Here is a 21,474-nt window from a genome sequence, read left to right as displayed (position 1 = left end):
TGGAAGTGGACATCATAAAGTACAGTGCGTGGAAATAGATGGTACTGTGTGTGGCAGTAAGAAATGAAGTATGAAATTGTGTTTTAGTAGCCATTTAATACTTTATTGTAGTAAGCATGATCTTTTCCTATCAGTAGACATGTAGCAGAGATGAAGAAACACTTGAAAGTTTTTGTGTTAATTCATCTCAAGCTCTAGATAAAAAGTTACACTTTTAATTACTCTTAAAGTTCTTACCAAAATCAGAATTTTCTATTTAAAAAGATGAAATTTTGTACAGTTATAGTGCAAGAGGCTGGGTTAAAATAAGATGATAATTGCTTTGATTTTGCTGTTTTCTTTGCAAGTCCTTGAAATATTCCTTCCAGACAAAGGATCGTTTGTGTTTTGTGATGGAGTATGTTAACGGAGGAGAGGTAAGTTTAAGAAAAATGTTCTGCACTTGTAACAGTAAGGCTGTCATTGGATTGCACTTTTAAGGTTCTATTTTTCCCTTGCCTCTTTGCTTTCTAGTATCATTAAAGGACTTTTATTAAAAAAAACAAAATTGAACTGTTTTATTTTTTAAAAAAGTTGACATGTTTCTATAACTTTTCTTTCAAAACTAGTTCCTCTTCCAAAAAAATTAGACTTCAGTATAGTGAGAGATAATTTAATGCTAGAGAAATAATTGCATATACTTGCTTATTGTTCTTTTTACTTAAGCATATTATAGCGCGTTCTGGCATGAAACAGTCATAATCCAGTGTAAAGAAGCAGAAGTAATGTTGACGAGTGTTGCTTTGGTCCCAATATGAAATGTGTGCTCTCTTTGCTGTAACTATTACAAATATCTATTGGAAAAGAGTGGAGCATTCATATTTTTCATTGCTTGTCTCCACTTCACTTGCTGCGTACTCTGGAAATTGCAACTAAAGCACTAAACTTCTTAGAGTGTTGTTAGCTTTGAAGCCATTGCTGTCCTCCAGCTGCTCAGTAAAGAATGAAATATCCAAAATGATACCCAGCAAATGGAATTAGAGAAGTGCAATTGAAGAAGAGGGCTTTTATCTACCTTTTTTAGGTGCTGTTTGCTATTCAGACTGTGTCTTGTTACAACACGAACCAGGGGATTTTCCTTATTTTGTCAACTGTATGCTTCATGATAATGTTAAAGGACTAAGTGTTTCCACTAGGAGATTTTTTATTAAAAAAACATTTCTTAATTCAGAAATTGCTGTGACATGATACATAATGTTTACATTATATTTTAGCTGTCTTCTTCTGCAATAAAACCTGGCTTAGCTGTAATCCCATTGCCTGCAGCCCATTAGATCCCAGCTTGTCCTGGGCCATCCTCTACCAGCCATGCCTAAACAGGTGCTGTAGGGTCCTCATAGGGGAGGATGGCTTGTTGAACTCAATGTATAAACTCAGTTCTGCACATCACAGGTGTTGAACCAGAAACAAAAATCTCCCTCAGCAGTAAAGGGATAACAGGCTTCTCTTGGACACTCAGCTGGCTTATTTGCATTGAATTTACATCACCAATGTTAAGTCAATGCTGTCTCCAATGGATTTTAGTTATTGTCTTATAAACTAGCTAATTCTTCATGGTTTTCCTGTTTGTAAGATCTTACTGCACTTCTATAATCTCTGGGGAGACAGTTTGAAAGTATGTTTTTAACATCATCCTGTAATTTAGCTCTTTGTCTTTTTGAAAGGTACTTTTCCATCCTGTTTGAATGCAGAGCAGAGCCCACAGAGGATGTTTTCAACTCCTTTCTTATGATTGAGGATGCTCTGACTGTATTTTGGTCAATTGTAGTTCGGTCTATGCATTTCTCAGCGTTGGGTGGTGCAACTTTGTGGCTATGACTGCGAGTGTTGTGTGTCATGAGTTTGTGGGTGGCAGCCTGCTTTTGCTTTGGGGATCTGAGCAATTGCAATGCTCTCATGCCAGGATTGGGTTACTTTCTTCCAGGTACGATGCTGCTGTTTGTCAGTGTTGCTCATGTACTTTGCTGATGTTTCTAATTCAATGAAGCTAACTGAAGTTTTGCCACAGTGAGGAAAAAATGGCCTTTTGAGAGTAGGTAGTATTCTTTGAGGAAACTCTCTTGATTTGTCCATGTGCTTCTCTTTGGCTGGAGGTCTGGAATAATAAGTTGGACAAGCTGTTTTTTTTAAAATAAGAAAATCTTTAATCTTACCAAAATTTTTTGTGAATTTCAGACTTTAGTTAGTGCCTTCCAAAAAATAGAGAATTTCATATTTGTAAAAATAGCCTTGTTATTAACTCAGAGTTGCTGAAAGTTAGTTGCTCAAAGTTTAGCCGGCATTTTAGCTTGTATGGTACACAGACTTTTTTCTTTTGCTGCTTCTATCTACTATTCTGTCTGTGTTCCAAGGAAGTTGTATTTCCCTAGGTATTCTGACTGTTGAAGGTGTTGAAAACTCATCTTTTAATTATATCCTTCCAGTGGGAAAATTACTGTAGATGTACTGTGTAGCTTTTGATTCTCTCCAGTGCTGTGCTACCTTCAGTGTGTTTCCATTTAAAATTCCTTTAGATTACATATTTCTTTTTAGGTAGACAGTTGTGCCTGAACAATTTGTTGGGAATTGTCATGGATTATGTCTTTTAGGAGCACTATTACCGAAACAGTTCTCCTCATGAAGGAGTTCTTGAAGTTTACATTCATATTCTTGTCTCCTACCCATGTGAAAGAAAGGAAATGCCACAATTTAGGCTTCTGCCCTAGTACAGTAATGAAAGCTGTGGTCAATAGTAGCAGTCTTTGCTTCCTCTTTCTATGGCTAGAAAGGAAAACAGTCAAGGAACGAGGCAGAGAATTCATTCTGGAGAAGTAGTTGTGTTAAATGACTGTAAGCAAGAATCTTTTGTATCAGTTAAAAATCTAAATCCATGGTGAAGTTAATATCCCTCTACAATAGTACCAATTTATCTTTGCCTTACCTTGCCTATGTAACTTGAAGTTGGTTGGGCTTAGTTAATAAGAGAACATGTTACAACGAAAATGTCACTGCATCAGTTTTACTGGTCTATGTGTGTGCTCTTTTGCAGTGTACAAAGCATTACAGTAAAGAATTCTCTTTTAGATTCCATTAAAAATAACCCCAGCATATTATGTAGTTTAGTATACTAAAGCAAACCATTAGAGGATTTTTTTCCCCAAACAGATTATTCAGATGGAAATATTTAATATGTTTTCCTTATACTGAGAAGGTTTTTCCTGCTGCCGAACATGCAATCTTGAAATAATTGTTGTGGGCCAAAAGCTTAATTTTGCCTTCATTTGGTTTTGCTTTTGGACTCCATGGGTGAAGTGTTTACCAATGTCTATTGATCATAAACTGTGTTGCAGTCTATAGGTAGAAGGATACGTCTGCCACTTGAATTACTTCTTAATACCTTTGTTGTATTGAAGGAATTATGTTAAAGTAGGGTTAAGAAATTGAAATTTGGTTTTAAGGAAACAGATACTCATCTGGCTTAGCTAGGTTGACCAAATGGCTCTTAGTTTTTTGGGAAACTTTTAGAGTGTACGTTTCCCAGTTTTTATTTCCAGTATTTTGCTTTAAAGGTTGAAAATGTTTTAGGAACGAAATCTACTGCATCCATTACTCTGCAGAGTACACTGACTAATAAGTTGATTAACTTCCTCCCTCTACATTTAAGGGTAATTCCAGATTCCGTACTTGGTAACAAACTTAATTGGTAATTATGTGTATAATAAAATTAGACCCCAAAATTTGTTCAGATGATTCTCCACATAAAGATTCTGAATCTCTGTTCCTCTTGGCATTTTTGTTCCACAGCTCTTACTTCAATTCATTAGGCAGGAGAGAACTAAATGGCTTGTTGTAATTGAACAAGTGCTATTACTGTCTAGAAAAAAGAAAACGACAGAGGATTTACAACCTACTTACTTATTCAAAAATAAGTAAACAGGAGAATGTTTCTTAGCTTGAAATTATGACAGTCCATGGTGAGGGTGCTGTATTTCTTTGGGTATAGAATATGGAAAGAAGCAGTACAAAGTCTGAAACAAGAAATAAATAATCTGAAATTTTAAGGTGACTGTGAAAGTGCTTTGCAAAATCAGCACTCAGATATAAAATGTAGAACTGAGCAAACCCAATACACAACAGCAAGAGCCAGGTATTCAACTTACAACATGCTAAGTAGGTCACTAACCTGTGTACAACTTCAACATATCAATTGATACAAGGTTGTGTCTTTCATATATTGGGCATGCTTGGATCTGCAGCTGAATATAATTCTATATTTGATCTTAGTTTAAATTTTTCCATGATTTTTTTTTAATTAGGAAAAACCCCATGACAGCATTGTTGTGCATTTTTTAAAGGCATACCAGGAAATTTGTGTCTCCGGTCCTCACTGTAACAATAGCACCCTCGTGTATGCCATCAAAACTGTTATGTGCAAAATGACTTTCTTTGTGCCAGGGCTATTTCTATTGCAATTCCAGTGATTTTATAGCACACATGTAATAACCATAAATCAATAAATAGTGAAAATGTTGGGAACCTTTTTATAACCTTCCATCACATTTCTCTTTTTCCTTCTTTGACTTAATAAATACAATCTTCCTGTTCTGACAATTGTAAATAGAACACAGTGGCAGAATTATTTTGAAATAGTGAACCAGCTATATAATTAGATGAAAATTATGCTGTAATCCCCCTGTAATCTCCCAGCTTTCCCTATTATAATTTTAGAATCTGCTTAATATCTTTAGTGTATATCTGAGTGTATGAATGGGCTTTTAATGTGCATTTTCATATCTAAATGTACATTTTTCATTCAAAACTAGCAAGCATGGTTTGGTGACAAATCTGTTAGGTGCTATAATAATGTGAAGAAGAGTGACTGTAGTGTCACATATACATTAAAATAAGCTGACTTAGAAGCTCACAGTTTCTTCGACAAACACAACTGTTGTTCATTATTTCTAGCTGGTCATTTTACTTTGAAGTATTTTTAATTAATATCAATCTTGTTGGAAATAAATGCTAAAGAAAGTAAATTTTTTTATATGTTAATTTGTCAGGCTCTCAACTTTCAGATTCAGATTTGGGACACTTTTTAAATGGAAACTAAAACAAAAGTGTTTGTGGCAAGTATCCTGAAGTTTTAGAATTTTCTAAGGCTGCTGTTCAGCTACTACTTTAGTCTCTTTCAAACAGAAAATTGCAATAGTTCTTCAGCACAGATATGAAACGTAGGGCTAACTGGAAGTTACAGTTCTCAGAGTGTGTTGACCTATATTTTAAATTACTTTTAATCCATCAAAACAAGAAAACACTCTTAAAAATGAGTAGCACTATTATTTATAATGAGTAGCTCATTATTTATGAAAGAGACCACGTAACAGACATAAAGGCGTAAATATGTAAATTTTGTATTTTGCCTTATGTGAATGAAATTCTACTTAGTGGTATTTGCTTTTTATTTAAATACTACAGAAATGTATGGAAAGGACCACACAAATTGGGAAATGTACTTGTCCTTTTCCCAGTTTGCTAATGCATGAGGCATTTCATGAAGTCAGACTTGGTTGATTAGTTTAGATGGATCTTGTGATTGCACTGACCACAAGGCAGCCATCAGTACAGAGAGCAAAGCACTTCAGAGGGGGCTCATGTCCTACCAGGGATTGGTGCCTAAACAGGTGAGCAACAGGAGCAACAGACACACCTGCAAAGTAAAGATCCTCCTTATCATGCAGGTTTGCTGCTTTTTTAGAGGGTGTCTTGAGCACTGGAAAAGAAGTTGAAAGGGGAATCCAGATACAATGAACAAAATTTAAATATTTTCTTTAAATCATAGTGCAGTTTCTGTATTCTGTGAAGTCAAATCATAGTGAATTTTCTGTATTCTATGAAGCCTCTCCCTATCTGTATAAGCAGGTGCTTATATTTGCTGCTGAAAGTCTCAGTTTACTGGGAAATTTGTTTAGGCTAAGACAAAAGCAATACACCTATTATGAATTACAATTCTCAGGAAAGAAGTTGACTTCTAATTCATAGCTGTGACTTTCTAATTATATTTCAAAAAGTCACAGAATTATCAAGGTTTGAAGCAACCTTCAAGATTATATTTAGTCCAACCATCAGCTCAGCAGCACCATAATCACTCCTAAATCCTATCCCCAAGTGCCACATCCAGAAGTCCATCCACTGAAAATAGCTGCAGTTATTCCTATACTGTTCTGTGCCATGTGAGTAGTGTAGATTTTCTAAAGACATAAAGTAGGTTGTGATAAAGACAGATTAAGCACGTCATTGGCTTTTTTTTTATTGGTTAGCTTTTGGAATTTTTTTAACCTGCCTTGCCATTTCAGAATTTTCATCTGCTTGATACCTTAAACAGTGCAAAAACAACCAACCCCAAACCTGCATGCATAGTTGTTGCAGATTTCACTGTCCGTATTTAATTTATAAATGTTAACATTTTTTTATTTCTGCTTTGTTGATTGTTAGCCCCTGTGGTGAAGCCAAAAACATTGTAACATGGCTGATCTGGTCTTAAGGAGAATACAGAAATCACTAATCTTTGAGGAATTACCCAAACTTGCTTTAAACAGTAATTAAAACTCATCATTTTAGAAAACATTTGAATTGAATAGCTAAAATGTGCTTTTTTAGATGTTGTTCCAGATTCTGAGAGTGATGTTTTCTTCATTAAGATACTGACAACCTTACAGAGCTTCATCTCACACTTTTTCATTGCAGCTAAAATTACTGGCAGTACATAATGACTGTTATTTTTTGCTGAAAGACTTTAGAGTGTCTGCAAAGTGCTGTTACTTAAAAAGTATTAAAGAAGAGACAAAACACCCAAACCAATATTTACATTGTAGTAAAGAAACACACTAGATACATAGATTTGTTTTTATAAGCCCTGCACATTGTTGATTTGCTTTTTCTAGTCACTACTACTGCTAGCAGTATGAATGTGTGCTTTGATAGAGTTCCCCACTCTAAGTCTGTTGAAGAACTAGACCTTTTTTAGTTCAAAGAAAAGTTACTAAAGCACTGAAAAACATGAGGCAGAACCAAAAATCTATACATTTTAGTGATATTTCTCAGTGGTTTAAAGCAAAAATCTGAGGAAGTGGCAGAGGGAAAAGTACAGAATGATGCTGTTGCATACTCTTTTTTTTTTTTCCTCTGGTAACTGAAGGTTAAATGAGTAGCAAGCAGAATGCCTTAAACAAGATTGGTATATTGATTAAAACGCTGATTTAACAGCTCGCTTTCTCCCTTTGGAAACCTGGAAAAGATAAGCCAGCTGCTGTCTAAGAGTGCTGAGTGTCCACTGAGAGTACACTATCTATCATCACAATATGGTGATGAGAGGTGTTTTATGTTTGTGTTAATTTCCCCCACTAAATCAGTAATTATTACAATCCTGTCCCTGCTGTTTACCCTGCAGCTGTTTTTCCATTTGTCGAGAGAGCGGGTGTTCTCAGAGGACCGCACACGCTTCTATGGTGCAGAAATTGTCTCTGCCCTGGACTATCTGCATTCTGGGAAGATTGTGTACCGTGATCTCAAGGTAAAAAAAGAAAGAAAAAAAAGTAATCAAATTTTTGTTTTTGCAGAGACTATGGGGACAAACATAAAGTAATTATAAAGTTGCACTATTCAGAGTTAATGGGAAAAAAAAAATCTGTGTTCAGTTTTAAGTTCTGTGTGTGCTGGAGGAAGTTGTTTGATATAGTAATCTCTGGATGGATACATTCCCTGGCTTTAACTTGAGTATAAAATGAAACAGGGTGCTGTAGTAGCAACACTTGAAGGAGATTAAAACTTCTGATCCTCATCCTCCCTATTCCCTGCCCTGTTACTCATATACCTTAACTTAGATTTCAACACAAATCTCAAATACAATTCTCAGTGTCCCCAAACAAGGGAAGTGGTGAATCGGGACAATGTGACTGCATTCTTTTTATCTCAGCAAAGAAGTCTTTCTGTATGCATTGGAAACATTTAAAAGAATTCAGAATACTTTAACAGGAAAAGAATTTATTTCAGCATTGATTTCAAAATTATTTTGTCTTTTGTATCTCAGGAAAGATTCCTGTTATTGGGTTATAGTTTGTTTTATATTTGCAGTGTATACCGTTTCCTGGAACTCTGTTGCTCCAGGTAGTCTGAGACACACTATGACGGTGTTCTATGGAAAAATAACCTGTGTTTTCAACAGGAACATTTTCTAACTTGTGGAGGAGGAACCTCTAAATTCCATGATGAGACAATTTTACTTCTGTGTCAAGCCTTTAATTTCATGTACAGGAAATTGTGCTTTCCTGTTGTTCGTGCACAGTAGTGGAATTCATTCATGCAACCCTTTGTACAGGAACTGAGGAGAAGGAGGCAATGGTAGGCAACTTCTGCTCAGGGAGGCAATCAGAAAACAAAACACTGGGCTATCTCTTTGTAGCAGAATCTGTTGTAATAGTGTGAAATGCTGTGAAATCCTGGGAAAATATAGAATTTTCTAGTCAAGGAATGATAGGTGATAGTTTTTTATTTAAATTCTAAATAATAAGCAAAGAGGAGTTTGACATCATTAATCTTCTATTTCTCATGTTGTCTACTTTGCATTTTCTTTGTAGCACACTTAGACTCAACAGGAATTTTATACCTTGAATTGTACTTCAGGCTTTATGCAGACTTAGAATGACAGGGCTATGATTGCTCTGTGTTGGTATTTTCACTACATACCATATAATCTGTAAAAATTAAACCATTTTCTGTTGAGAAAAGTTGTTCAGAATGTTTTCCTTGGTTTCAGTTGTATCTGTATTATAAGTACAGCTAACTAAAACCTTTTGGGGAAGTGATATTAGCCATTATTCTGAATGTTTTTACATTTAAAAACAAGGATCATATATTTAAAGACCAATGCAAAGCATGCAGAGGTATAAATTCACAATTTATGAAGTGTCCTTTGCAAGTAGACAAGGAGGAATTTACATCAGGGTTTTTTTTATCACCAGCTGCCCTATCCCCAGTTTTGTCTATTATTGAAAAGGTTCTGGAACTTGGAGGTATTTTAAGGATTTATGGATACAGGGTGTTTCATGACAGTATAGAAAGTAACAAGTGTCTTGATCAGTGGCTGTTGTGTTAGAGCAAAGGAAACGTCTGAAGTCATTGACCTGAGATTTACTATTGTAAACTGTATTGAAGTAATAACTGATGATGTAACTTGTGTGGCAGTAAACAATGCTAAATGCTGTAATATAGTAGATGCTATATTTTTTTTTTCTTTTTTCTTTTTTTTTTTTTTCTTGTTACAAATGAATTTCTTCTGTTGCAAGAAATAACTCTTTTTTTGCACACTTGATGCAATTCATCAGTCTGTCCTGGTAAGAAATACTAAGGGAATGTTTTTCTCCCCAACACACAGTTAGAAAATCTAATGTTGGATAAAGATGGACACATAAAAATTACAGATTTTGGACTTTGCAAAGAAGGAATCACAGATGCAGCAACCATGAAAACATTCTGTGGTACTCCAGAATACCTGGCACCTGAGGTATGATTTAGAATATTTTCTTATAATACTGTATAAAATGCTTTTTTCCATTTAATTTTAGACTGACAGTCTGCCTGATTAATAGTCTGTAGCTGGTATTCATAATGGAATGTGCTGCTGTTCTTTGTGATGATTGTATATATATTGATGCTCTGCTTCTTAGTATTTAAAGGCCTCTAACATGCATTTTCCTTCTCATGTTTGCCTTCCTCTGGTAAAGTTTTTATCTTCCGATGATTTCTTCAAAAATAATCTTCCATCTGTCTGTCACTTGGAACATATGATCCTGCTTAACTGAGCTGTATAACTAGCATTTATATAGCCTCAGTGGAGGCGAGGGGGAATAGGAGGGTACTGAGTTTGATGGGTTTTATCCGAATTCCCTGGTTGCAGGGAGAGGGAGTTGAAATTTTAGATATTTCTGCTAAAAGCAGTTGAGTGTATCAACCTCAGAACTGGTTGAGGTGGGCACCAAAACTGTCTATTTGCTAGTATGTAAGCAGAAGTGGCATCCCAGAGTAAGCCACCCCATCTTTCCCATTAGCAGGCACTCAGAGTGCCAAGCATCACACTCCTCAAGGATTGATAAAAAGATGGACATCAAGACATTGCTTTGGTTCCCCTTGCAGCTCTGGTTTGGCCACTTGAGAATCTGTAGTGGAAGCTCAAGTCATCCAGATGTTCTGCTCCAGTGTTACTAGTGATGACAGCTCTGCCACTGATGCCTGCTGAAAAAAGGCAAGGGAAGCAGCATCAAGACTGTTTTTGCCCTGTCTGGCTTGAGTCAACAGTACTGATCGTGGTGCTCAGAAATGTCATACTGGCTCTCCTCAGGGGCTGCCAAATACAACTTCAGTACTGACATGAAAGACAGCCTAATTTTTTAACTTAAAACTAAGGATTCTGTGGATGCTGAATTAGCCCTTATTTCCCCTCTTGTCAGCATTCAAGATTTCTAATTGACATAGTGCACACCTTCTACTGAGATAACTTTCTAGTCAGCCTAAAGGGCTATAAAAGGCCCTTCAGTCCTACCATTTCATGGAAGAAAGTTTTAAAGAGTTTTCAGAGGGATTTCCCACCTCTTGCAGCACAATAAAGCTGCACTACAGTAAAGTCTTCTTTACTTCATATTGTCTTTGAAGAACAACATGCCTTAGTTTGAAGGGAGGAGGCACTGATTAGACAGAGTTCTGTATTCTCTCATTTTCAGCAGCACTGAATCCTGAGTAGCAGCCACAAGCCTGTTACAACAAGCAATTTTGATTGCATTTTGTTTTTTATTCTAAACCTTGAAATTAAAGAATACCAAAGAGTCAGGTACCACATCACCTTCTGAATAGTGCTGGCTGGAAATTAAGATTTTAGCCAGGCTAGGTATGTGGGTTCAAGAGTCTTTATAAATCTCTTAGAGTCTCTTTCAGTTTGCAATCACATAGGAAATTGAAACTGGTAATAGTTGGCTATAAGTCAATATGGTAAGTAGAGTTACTGAACCCATTTTGGACAATAGCAAGACCTTTTGATACATTCTTTCTCCAACAGTGAGGGAAACATCAGTATTTTTAGGAGCCATTAACTTTCTCTTCATCCATCTGGTACTATCTTCCTTGACTCTTTTCAAAACCTGTTAACTCTCTCATCAAACTTGGTTTTAGACACTCAGCACAAGTTACTTGATCCAGTTTGCTTTTCTATTCTCTAGAAGCCCCACTTCTCTGCTCTACCTCCCATTATTTGTGTTATTGGAGACCTGCCCTGTAAAAATCTGTCTTGAAGGAAATTGATTCTTCATTAACCTTGGGCACAAGGGAACTCATTCCCTTTTCCCTCAGGAATAAAGGGCTTTGAGCAAGCAACCTAGGCAGGTTACTGATATGGTATGAAGCTTCAGCTGGATGGCTGCTCACCTGAGACAATTGTATCTGTTTTTGTCAAGGTAGCTGAGTGATACAGGGACCATCAAGAGCCTGGGTCCTCCAGTCTATTTGTGCCCATGTTTCAGGGAATGAATGCTCAAAAATCACTTCTCTTTGCAGTTCAGGCCACAGAAATAATTTTCAGGTGCCAAAGATTTAGTACCTTGAGACAAACTTCAGAACATGAGAACCTAATGTTACAACTGGACTTTAATCCTGTTACCACACTGAATTCCTGCCTGTCTATCCCAAGATAAATGGCAGCATATACTTACGTTTTGTCTGGTCATGGTAAGTTTAAAGGCAGATGCCTTTCAGCCTTTCTTTAGAAGCAAGATATTCATCCTCCAGTTATATGGAGAAATCTGTTCATCACCTGTCCTTTTAATAATATCCTTGCATCCTTTTTTTTTTTTTTTTTTATCTGTGTCAGATGTGATGGATGCATCCCTTCTGCAGGTTTTTTAGTTCAGTTTCCCATGTACTTTCTGGCTGGTGATAGAGAACACTACAACAATGTACTGTGTAACACACAGGGGCATTCTGAGACTGCAGCCTACCACCCCAGGAGGCAGCTGACCAGGAGCATTGCACTGGTGGGAATCTATACCCAGCCTGAAAACTGAGTTAATATTTACTTTTGTATTAATTGTGGTTTCAGTTCCAGACTTGGATTTCCCAATGCCTTTTGCACCATTGTTTGAGGCATAGAGTCCTGCTTACTATTCCATCTTTTTACAAAAACTAGGTTGCAGATGCTTCCAACAGTAAAAGAGAGAAGTAGCTAAGACAGGTAAAGGTGTATTTCCTCCTTCCATGGCAGTCTCTGAGGTGAAGATATCTTTGTGGATTGATACAGAATTATTACCCAAGGCAATTTCAGAATTACTCTTGATCAGTAAATAAGCCTACCTGTTGCTGCATTTTCCTCACAGACCTTATGTTTCTGAGATAAAAATAGTCCTTCTGACCCTCTGTTGAAAAGACTCTTTAATCTCACATTGATAGGGCCTGACCTCTCGAACAGGACCTGACACTGACTCTGTAGATAATTAGGGAGATCCAGAAAAATGCCCCTGTCCATGCAGAGATCAAATGGTGTATGTGCCACAGAAAAAAAAACCAAACTGTAATAAACTTGACAGGTGAAAGTCAATTTTCATCTGTGGAGATAGAATTTTTGACCATCACTGATTTCTTATTTGTGAAACCCATATGGAAGTTAATATGTACCTTCACCACACACTGAGGTTTTCAGGGTATGCAGGGTTTCTGGCTAAGTGGTCCATAGGTGCATTCCCTTTCTATTCTCCTCTCCTAGCCCTTCTGTCTTATCCAACACCAGTTTTCTGTGGTCTAAAGAAAATTAAAATTGCACTGACTGTGTTTGTCTTGCATCACTATGTGCAGTAGGATATGAGCACATCCTCTAGGAAGAAAATAGTTGCCACTGCCAAATAGCAGGGCTTATATTTGTTAACAGTACAGATGTACATTTGTCACACTTATTGAAGAATGAGCAAGTAACTTTTTGTTTGTGAAATTATATAGTTTTTTGAGAATAATTTCATTGTATAATAGTGAAATTACCGTTATCATCTGCAGTAGAACTAACACAAGCCTAATTTTTTGTGTGTGCTTAAGTGTAGTGGTAATAGTTAATAATTCCATCTGCTGTAAGAATCTGTGGCATTCCCCATTTGAAAGGTATAAAATATGTTACAACTTCTCACTTAGTAGTTTTTCAGGACAAAGAGACTATTTCTTAGAAGTCTGTTTCCGTTGTTATTCTTCAAAGTAACCTGTCACATTAGGGATCATTGTGGTGTCAGAAAATATTCATAGATCCAGCAAGAAAAAAATGAATTGTGATCCCGTTTAGGTAACACAGATGTTTACTTGATTTTTTTCCCAGCAAATGCTTCTTTTGCAGTTTTGGAAGGGCAAAGGCAGGACAGGACCACATGTCTTTTACAGGCAGTATTGCTTGCTTAAAAAAAAAAAGAATAAAACTGAGTACTTGTAAATATACCTATGAGTCTTTCTAAAAGCAGTTTGGATTTTGATAGTTTCCAGTTGGCTGTCAAGGACGAGACCTGCTAATAAAGATGCAGGATGGTACAGACTTCCTCTAATAGAGCATTCAGGAAATTAAGCTACTCGGGCAGAGAAGTAAAATTTCTTTGAGGTCTGGTAATTTATAAGGATGTTTGCTTGGATGAGATAACAGTTTCTGGATCTCTGTATTTCAGCTCAAGTTCGTAGGACTCAGTGCACAGCCTTTGTTATAAGAGAGCAGTCAAATGTGGTACTAAGTTTTGGTGTCATGGGAGAGACAAGCTTTAAATACCAGAAATTACTTTTGAAGTTTTAAATCTTTCTAATAAGAGAAGTTGTTTTGACTCTGAACAAGTCAGTAAGGGACTTCATGGATGTCATTCAAATGACTCTTAAAAGATATAGATGATCAATGATGTGTAGGTCTATTCTAATAACAGGGAAAATGAAAGGATATAGTTATGTTTTATTGGCTTAAAGATTAGGTGGATGAATATGTAAAAAAATGGTTCATATGTACAGATGAGATGGATGCATTCCTATAAGAAAAGTTGCATTTTATTTAAAAAAGCAAACTATTTCAATATAGTTTGTGCAGTTACAGTCACTCAGAGGTATGTGACAATGAACAAGAAAGGAGCAGATTCATAGCCTTTACCCCTAGACAGGACAAGATGTCCATGTCCTGTAACTTGCTTTAAAATAAGACCAGTGAGGATTAAGGAAATGTTAAGATCAGTTATACAACACTTACTTGGCCAGTATTTTTTAGTGATTGTTCTTTTTAAAATGGGAGTGAGAGTGATCATGTGCAATCAGTTATTTCCCTGAGTTTTATCTCAGAGGAGTGGAGGATAGAACTCTTTATCAAGAGGCAGCTGCTGTCTCTCCTCACACTTCATGTAATTTCTTACCTACAGCTGTTCCTCTTGGGAAGGATATGGCTTTGATATAGTCTAGAACCTGGCCATCAAAGTTCAGTGACTGAATTTCATCAAGTGAAGGCAGGCATGCTTGTAACAGGAAAACCCACACTTTTTCTAAGTTTTCAGGAATCAAAGTGAATTTTCTAAGAGTGTTGTGTTATATACAGATTTCGAAAAGCCAACAATAGAGTCAGAAAAAAAGCATTTTGTCACTTGTGCAGCTATACATTTATTTTATTCTTGTAGCAACACCTACTTGGATTGGATCAGGATATTTGCCAAAGGCAGTCTGGTATATTTTGGAGTGAGACTATGATGATCTACCATGTAACCTGTCTGATAGGAGTTGAAACTAAGTGCTATATGTGTAGGCAGAGAGGGAACTACTGAAATGCACTGAGACAGGCTAACAACGGGAATGGGTGTTTCCAGCTTTTGCAGGCATTGTGACAAAGCATTGTTCTTAACAGGGATTTTAATGCAGATAGAAGTTGCAATGTCAGTGTTAAAGAAGAGCTCATTAAAATATTGGGAGAAGTAGGAAGGCACTTGTTCACAAACAGCTTTATGAAAGCAGTCAACATTGTGGGTAAACTGAGGCAGGCCAGTTGAGAGAGATCAGCTAAGGTGAGAATGTTAAAACTTCAGCTCACTCTACTGCAGAGAAAATGAAGTCTCATGGGTGGTACAGCTAAGCCTCTTTCTCTTTTCCCTTTTTCTCCCTCTTCCCCTTTTTCCCCTTTCTTATGGAGTAGAGAGAAGAATTGGAGTTCACTGAAGGAAGATAGTAAGGGAAGCTAAGAGGAAGGAAAGCAAAGTAATAAAATGAATGTAATGATGTCACAGGTAGATTGATAGATCAGAAAACACAGATTAAAGATTAGAAGATTTTTCTTATGGGAAAAAAACGTGATTTTGGGCTGGAAAGAGAGTTTGGACTAAAGACAATTATGTTATTTTGTTAATCTTTTCTAAGTACGAACTGAAGCTGTGTTGCAAGGAGACACAAATGGCAGGAGGAATTCATGAGTAACTTAAAACTGAAGAGAAGCTTGCTGAAGAGTTGTTTGCTTAGGAATATAGAGGAACTGAAGGACAGAATAATTTTGTCATGACTTATGCAATTTCCTTTTAATCTCCTTTTCTCTTAAATTTCATATGAAGATAATTGAGGCATCAAAGTAATGTGCTTTTTGAAATTCTGTGCAGCTTTTTATAAATAATAGGTATGTGCCATTACTTTCCACTTCTAGAACCACTGGATGGAAAAGGGAATTTGTGGAAATGGCATAAATTAAGGGAAGGCTGCTGCTAAGATGTTGCAATATGGATATAAGTTCACAAGGTTTTAAGACCAGTGTGAACTTCTAAGACTTGGGAAAAAAGAGATGGTGGAAAAGAAACTTTATGTAGAGCTCAGTTTTCCGTTGTGCTCTAGAGGGCAAGTTCTCATGTTTTGTTACATCTGGTATGCACTAATAGAAGATTGATTGTTAGGGTTTATCTAGGGAAAGAGGCAGTTCTTGGGTTTTTTGTACTTCTTTTAATTTTGTTACTTTCTTTAATGTTAACTCTTTCTTTGGAGAAAGGATAGTGAGACACTCTACCAAATCGTCTGCATTGATAAAACTATACTGGTGGTGTGGTTTGTATGGTTTTGCTGAAGACCTGATAGGCCTGTAGTGGTGCTGCTCTAAAAAGATGGAAAAAAAATTCTGTATGAAATTCTCATAAAGTGAGGTTAATGTATTTTTACAGAATTAGAAGTAAGTTTGTTTCTCCAGCTTTAGTCTTGTATTGTTCTTGTCCTGTGAAAACTGTATTAAGAAGAGCAATTACAAGCAGAAGTGCTGTGTCATAGCATGATAGAGTCCTGGAAACAGGCACCTCCATCATTCAGCTTTTGTGCCATGATGGAATTTTCCAGTTACTTTTCATCTAAAGCTAGAAGCAGAATCTGCTGTATAGTTAAGAAATTGCATTGTATTTCTATTTAATTCTACCTTTGGCTTAGTGTCTTTGCTTTTCCTGGAATTTTCTATGAGATTTCTTACATCCTTGTAAATATGAGAGTCCTTTATCCTTGTCCTGTGGTGGCTTGGAGAGAAGACACAGGCTGTGACTGTCCAGAAGTAGGCTGCTTGCAGCATCTTATCCTGTGCCTCAGGCAACATTGTGCAGACAGACTCAGTCAAGAGGGATGTGTGAACTCGTGTGGATATATTTCTGGGTTTTGTTCCTCCCTTTCAATACAAGCTTTTTAGTGCTGAGCTAATTATGTAGTCTCAGTTTTACTGTTGAGTTAGAGTACCTGATCAACTTTCCAACTGTAAAACAGTTTGAAAATCAAATGTAGCTTACATGCAAGACCCAACAAAATTAGAAGTGTTAAGTACGTTTTGGCAGTTCACTTTTATTATGCCCAGTCCTCAAATGTACCAGCAGACAATCATCTGAATGTTAGTTATTTTTCACATGCTTATGTGATCACACAAAAAGTACATGCTAAAAAGAAGCAGATGGTGACAGATGGGGAAGGTTGAATAAGGTGGTTTTGGAAACCTAGAAAAATGCACTTCTGTAATAGTGTAAAAATAAAAATTCTTTGATCGCCAAGTTAGAATGAACAAAATAGAGTGCCCTCCCCACCCCGCCCCCCGAGAAAAAAACTCAATCCAAAACTTTACTGATAAAAAGAAATGAAACCTATGAGTGTTTAATATATATTTAGCAAAGTATGTTGTATAATGTTGTTTTGTCAAAAGATAGAACATTAATTTTTATCAGCCAGAGACTTGGAAAGGTAATAGTTTTATTCTTTCTTTCTTTTCAAATAATAAATTCAAATAAATTGTGTTCCATGCTCAAAGAGTGCTGTCAAAAAGGTCATTCTTTATAGTAATACATTGGCAGTGTTGCAGGTTATGATAATCTTTTTCTTCTGATGTCACAAAAAGCTTTTAACCCTCTTATTGTAATGGTAAATAAATTACATGTGTAATGAGGATATCTGTAGGACCAGAGCTAATCTGTAACAGGCAGAATTATCTCTTTCTCATACAGGCAAATGTAAAGCTAAGTAAATAGAGAAGGTCTAATCAACAACAACAAAAAATCTTTTGTGTGGACCCCATCTAAGGATGTGCCCTACTATGAGGGTTGAAGATGTGCTTATTCATTTGCATCAATTTAATGAAATCTCAACATTTGTATCTCTTGAGTTATATAAAAAAATTAAAGTTCCTTTTAGAAAATTTCAATGATGAAATTTATTTTGTTCTATAAAATAATAAAGTATCTTACCTGATGAATATGAATTGCCCAGTCTTCCACCAACATTGATGCCATAATTATTTTTTCTCTTTGTATTTCAGTAGTTGTTTGTCTTAACTTACAGTATGAGGTGTTACTGTTCCCTGGTGGGGCAGAATGCTTTGCTTAAAAACCAAAAAGCCTCAACTTCTGATACCTTGTTCTCATTTTCTTGAAAGAATAGTTGGTTTGCTCAGTACTTGAACAGTGTCGTTATGCTGTCGTGTTTTGCTTAACTGATTTTTCTTTTGGCTTCAGAAGGATAGTTGAAATTTATTTTCTCTGTGTTTACCTAGATGCTTCATGCATAATCTGATCTTAGTAGAGGCACAATAGAATTTATTTTACCTGTGGTTTAGTGTTGGCTTGTGCTCTTGAACAGCTGTCTGTTTTATATTTGGCAACATTTTGTTTCTGGGTGAGGACCAGTGAAGGGGGGTTGAGGAGGAATAGCATCTTTGCCTGAAAATATTTTCCATTCTGATTTATGGGAGATTTACAATATGGAATTTTCTCTTTACACTAGGGTTCCAAGCCCCAGATTATTTTTTTACATTGTGAGGAAATGAAAATGTGAGAAGTTGTTTTACCTTGAAATGCTCAGATCTCATGAAAATTTAAATTTTTCTTTTTTCTGTTTGATTATCATTTATCATGTTTTAGTGTACCACTTTCTGTCATCTTATGATCCTAAGTCCTCAAAAATGCTGATGACTTGAATTGGAGCACTTTTGTCAGCTTGGTATTGCCAGTGGGCCCCTGAGATGAAGATGATGAAAGGTAGACAAGGCAGGGTATCCAGAGCAGAACATCATTTATTGGCTGTAACTGGTACCAAGATCAAAACCTGGGGAGCATTTGGATGAGGGGTAGGAAAGCATTGCTTTGTTACACAGACAGATGAATTGCTGCAACGTCAGATAAATTAGCACAAAAATTAGACTTTCTCCTGGAAGCAGATAACCAATAATGTAATAAGAATTTGTATTTTCATGCTACCTGGGTAATCTCCCCAGTCACAAAAATTGGTTGTCCACATACATACAGTATCAGACTTCTCAAGGGAAAAGATGTAACAAATATGCAAAAATAATAAAACAAACAGAATACTAGAAAAGAGGTTAACTCAGCACTGTCCATAAACAAATTTTTGTATTCAAACCAGAACTTTAAAGCAGAGAGCAATTTTCTAATAAAACACTTTTTTTTTTGTAAAACAACTATGACAATTCTTGTAAAGACCATCTCAATAACATTGCTTGAAACTTTTTCATTAATTTCCATTTAATCAACAAACATTATTTCCATCTCAGCAAAAGCCTTTAGTTTTTTCTGAGAGTATTGAAGCATAAACAAAAGCTGAACAAATGCCATTTAACATCAGTAAATATTCAAATATTCAATATTCTCTTCTCCTTTTCTATTTTGAATTCTACTGAAGTCTGTCTCTTCTAGGAGGTTAAATGCATTAATTAGGATTGCATGCTCTTTACCCTAGGAAGCTTTGCTTAATTCACATTTATACCAGAATATACTGTTCCTGATACAGCACATGTGCCAACAAATGAAAAAAAAAATTGCTTTGCTATGTATTTTTTAAGGGTACATAACAAAAAGCTGGATGAGATGGGCAAAATCTTGAATATAAAAATGTAATGGGAAGATAGTTTACATTAGGGCCAGAAGTAAAATAAAAAGTGCAAACTAGATACAAAATGGAGAAAAACGACCTGCAAAAATTAGAGCAGTGGAAAATCTCAGCTGTATTTCCCAAGATATTTATAACCTTGACATTTTGTAAAACCAGTAAGCATTCCTTTAAGTGTTTTTTTTTTTTTTCACTATTGATGCAGCAACACTTCACTTTTCATACCAAGATGCAGTTATAGAAACTGAATTATATAACTCTTGGTTATTGATGGATTTTCATAAATCCAGGTAAAAGATTGTGTCTGTAAAGACGTGTGTATTACCTTTGTTTGTTAGTGTTAGATTATAAACTTTCTCATTGTTGTAGTTGTTACCACAGATGATAGAAAGTTCTAGCAAATACACTTTCTAATTTCTGTTGAAGAATATGTGGGTGAATATTTGTAAACAGACCAACAAATATAGCAATAAAAATGTGTGAAGGGTTACCAGGAATGCTTAAGGATCATACACTCCACCTGAACTGTAAGGTTAATTGAAAACAGTCTTCTCTCTCTTAAATTAACAGTACATTGGTGTATCCAAGTTCTCAGTTTTCTTTCACAACATAGGTGTGCAGACAGTTTGTTTAGATGTTTAAATATTTTCCCATCTGTTCTGTCAAAATTATTGATTGAGCAACAAGCTACTTCTAATGTCCTATCTGAAGGTCTATATCTAATGGATTAGGAGAATCATTACTAGGTCAAAAATGTAATGGCATTTCTGCTAAGTTGCCTTGATTATCCAGCACGAAGAATGAGTCCAATATTTTGATATTTTTCTTTTAAAGATAAAACCCAATGCTGACAACCCTTTGTACAGGATTGACAATGAATTTTTTTTCATGCTTAACCTTTCATGCTCAAGGTTACTGCTTAATTTGTCTGTGTTTGCAGAGTCCAGAAGTTTCAGCAGCTAAGTACCATTTAGAGGTGTGTGGGAAATAACAGCTCTTGATGGTGTCAATTTCTTCTGTGCAACCAAAAACCTTCCAGACGCTGCTCATCAGGGATGTTGTATTTCAAGAAATTGCAGTGAAGACAGGATTAAGGGATTTCCTACGCTGAGCTCAGTTTGACTGAAGTTAGTCATATCTTGTTCAGTGTTCTGTGATAAGTAAGGTATAGGAGAATTCTAGTTTCCACCTAGGGCAAGTAGAAGTACATGATTGACTTAAGATGGTCACAGATTTCACCTGTTATACTGCTGGCTCACCTCCATAAAAAAATATTTTCAGAGAAACTTGTAAAAGCATTGCATGTGTATGTATCAACTTCTCTTTGGCATTCAATTGTCTGCTTCCTATGTCTATGCCCTAAGTCCTTTTAAATAGGAGTTTGCAGATGTGTCTCAAGCTGTTGCCTCCAAAAAACCTTTCACCTCTTAGCTACTGAAGCAATAATGATAATAAAAGATATATTTTTCACTGGTTTTCACCTTAAAATTAAATGGACATCAAATTCTATGCACTGCATGTTAGGCTCTTAAAGGAGTGACATGCAGAAAGCAAAGGACCTGGAGATGTATTGACTAATAAACCTAAAGATTAAAATCTACAGCCACTGTTGAAATAAAGGAAGAAGTTGTTTCTGTGGTTTTTTATTTTCTGGGAAAGAAAAAACTTCTGGTGGTAGTAACAATCTTTTTTTCCAAGTGCAAGACAGTGGGCTTCTCAACATTGGGGAATAGATAAGATAGACAAGAGAATACTTTCTCTGTCAATAAATGTATTTACAAGAGTATTTTTCTTCATTGATCTGTAATTACATGCCAACAAAATGAATTATTATGTGTGAAGGAAAAACATGATTGAATTACTGTGATCTTAGCAGTCCTGCAGTGTGTTTGTGTTGTCTTAATCATCACAAAGGCAAAGGTTGGTCTGTGAACTGAAATGTTTATTTTGTATGTAGGCCTTTACAGTCTGCTCTGTGTACACAGCACTATCCCCTTGTATACTTGCTCACTCCCAGTAATACTCTCCAGAAAC

General features: G+C 36.0%; 1 protein-coding gene across 1 annotated transcript in view; it reads left to right on the top strand.

Annotated features, from left to right (window-relative positions):
* AKT3 (AKT serine/threonine kinase 3) overlaps window positions 1-21,474 on the top strand; it is a 380,155-nt gene that overhangs the window by 102,902 nt on the left and 255,779 nt on the right. Inside the window, exons 8-10 of the mRNA XM_083857259.1 lie at window positions 348-416; window positions 7,466-7,588; window positions 9,449-9,577. Coding sequence (XP_083713385.1) covers window positions 348-416; window positions 7,466-7,588; window positions 9,449-9,577 — 321 coding nt within the window. The remainder of the gene's footprint in view (window positions 1-347; window positions 417-7,465; window positions 7,589-9,448; window positions 9,578-21,474) is intronic.

The sequence above is a fragment of the Zosterops lateralis genome (assembly GCF_965231275.1).
Source record: "Zosterops lateralis genome assembly, chromosome: 3".
NCBI lineage: Eukaryota > Metazoa > Chordata > Aves > Passeriformes > Zosteropidae > Zosterops > Zosterops lateralis.
This window is presented reverse-complemented; position numbering and strand designations above follow the sequence as displayed.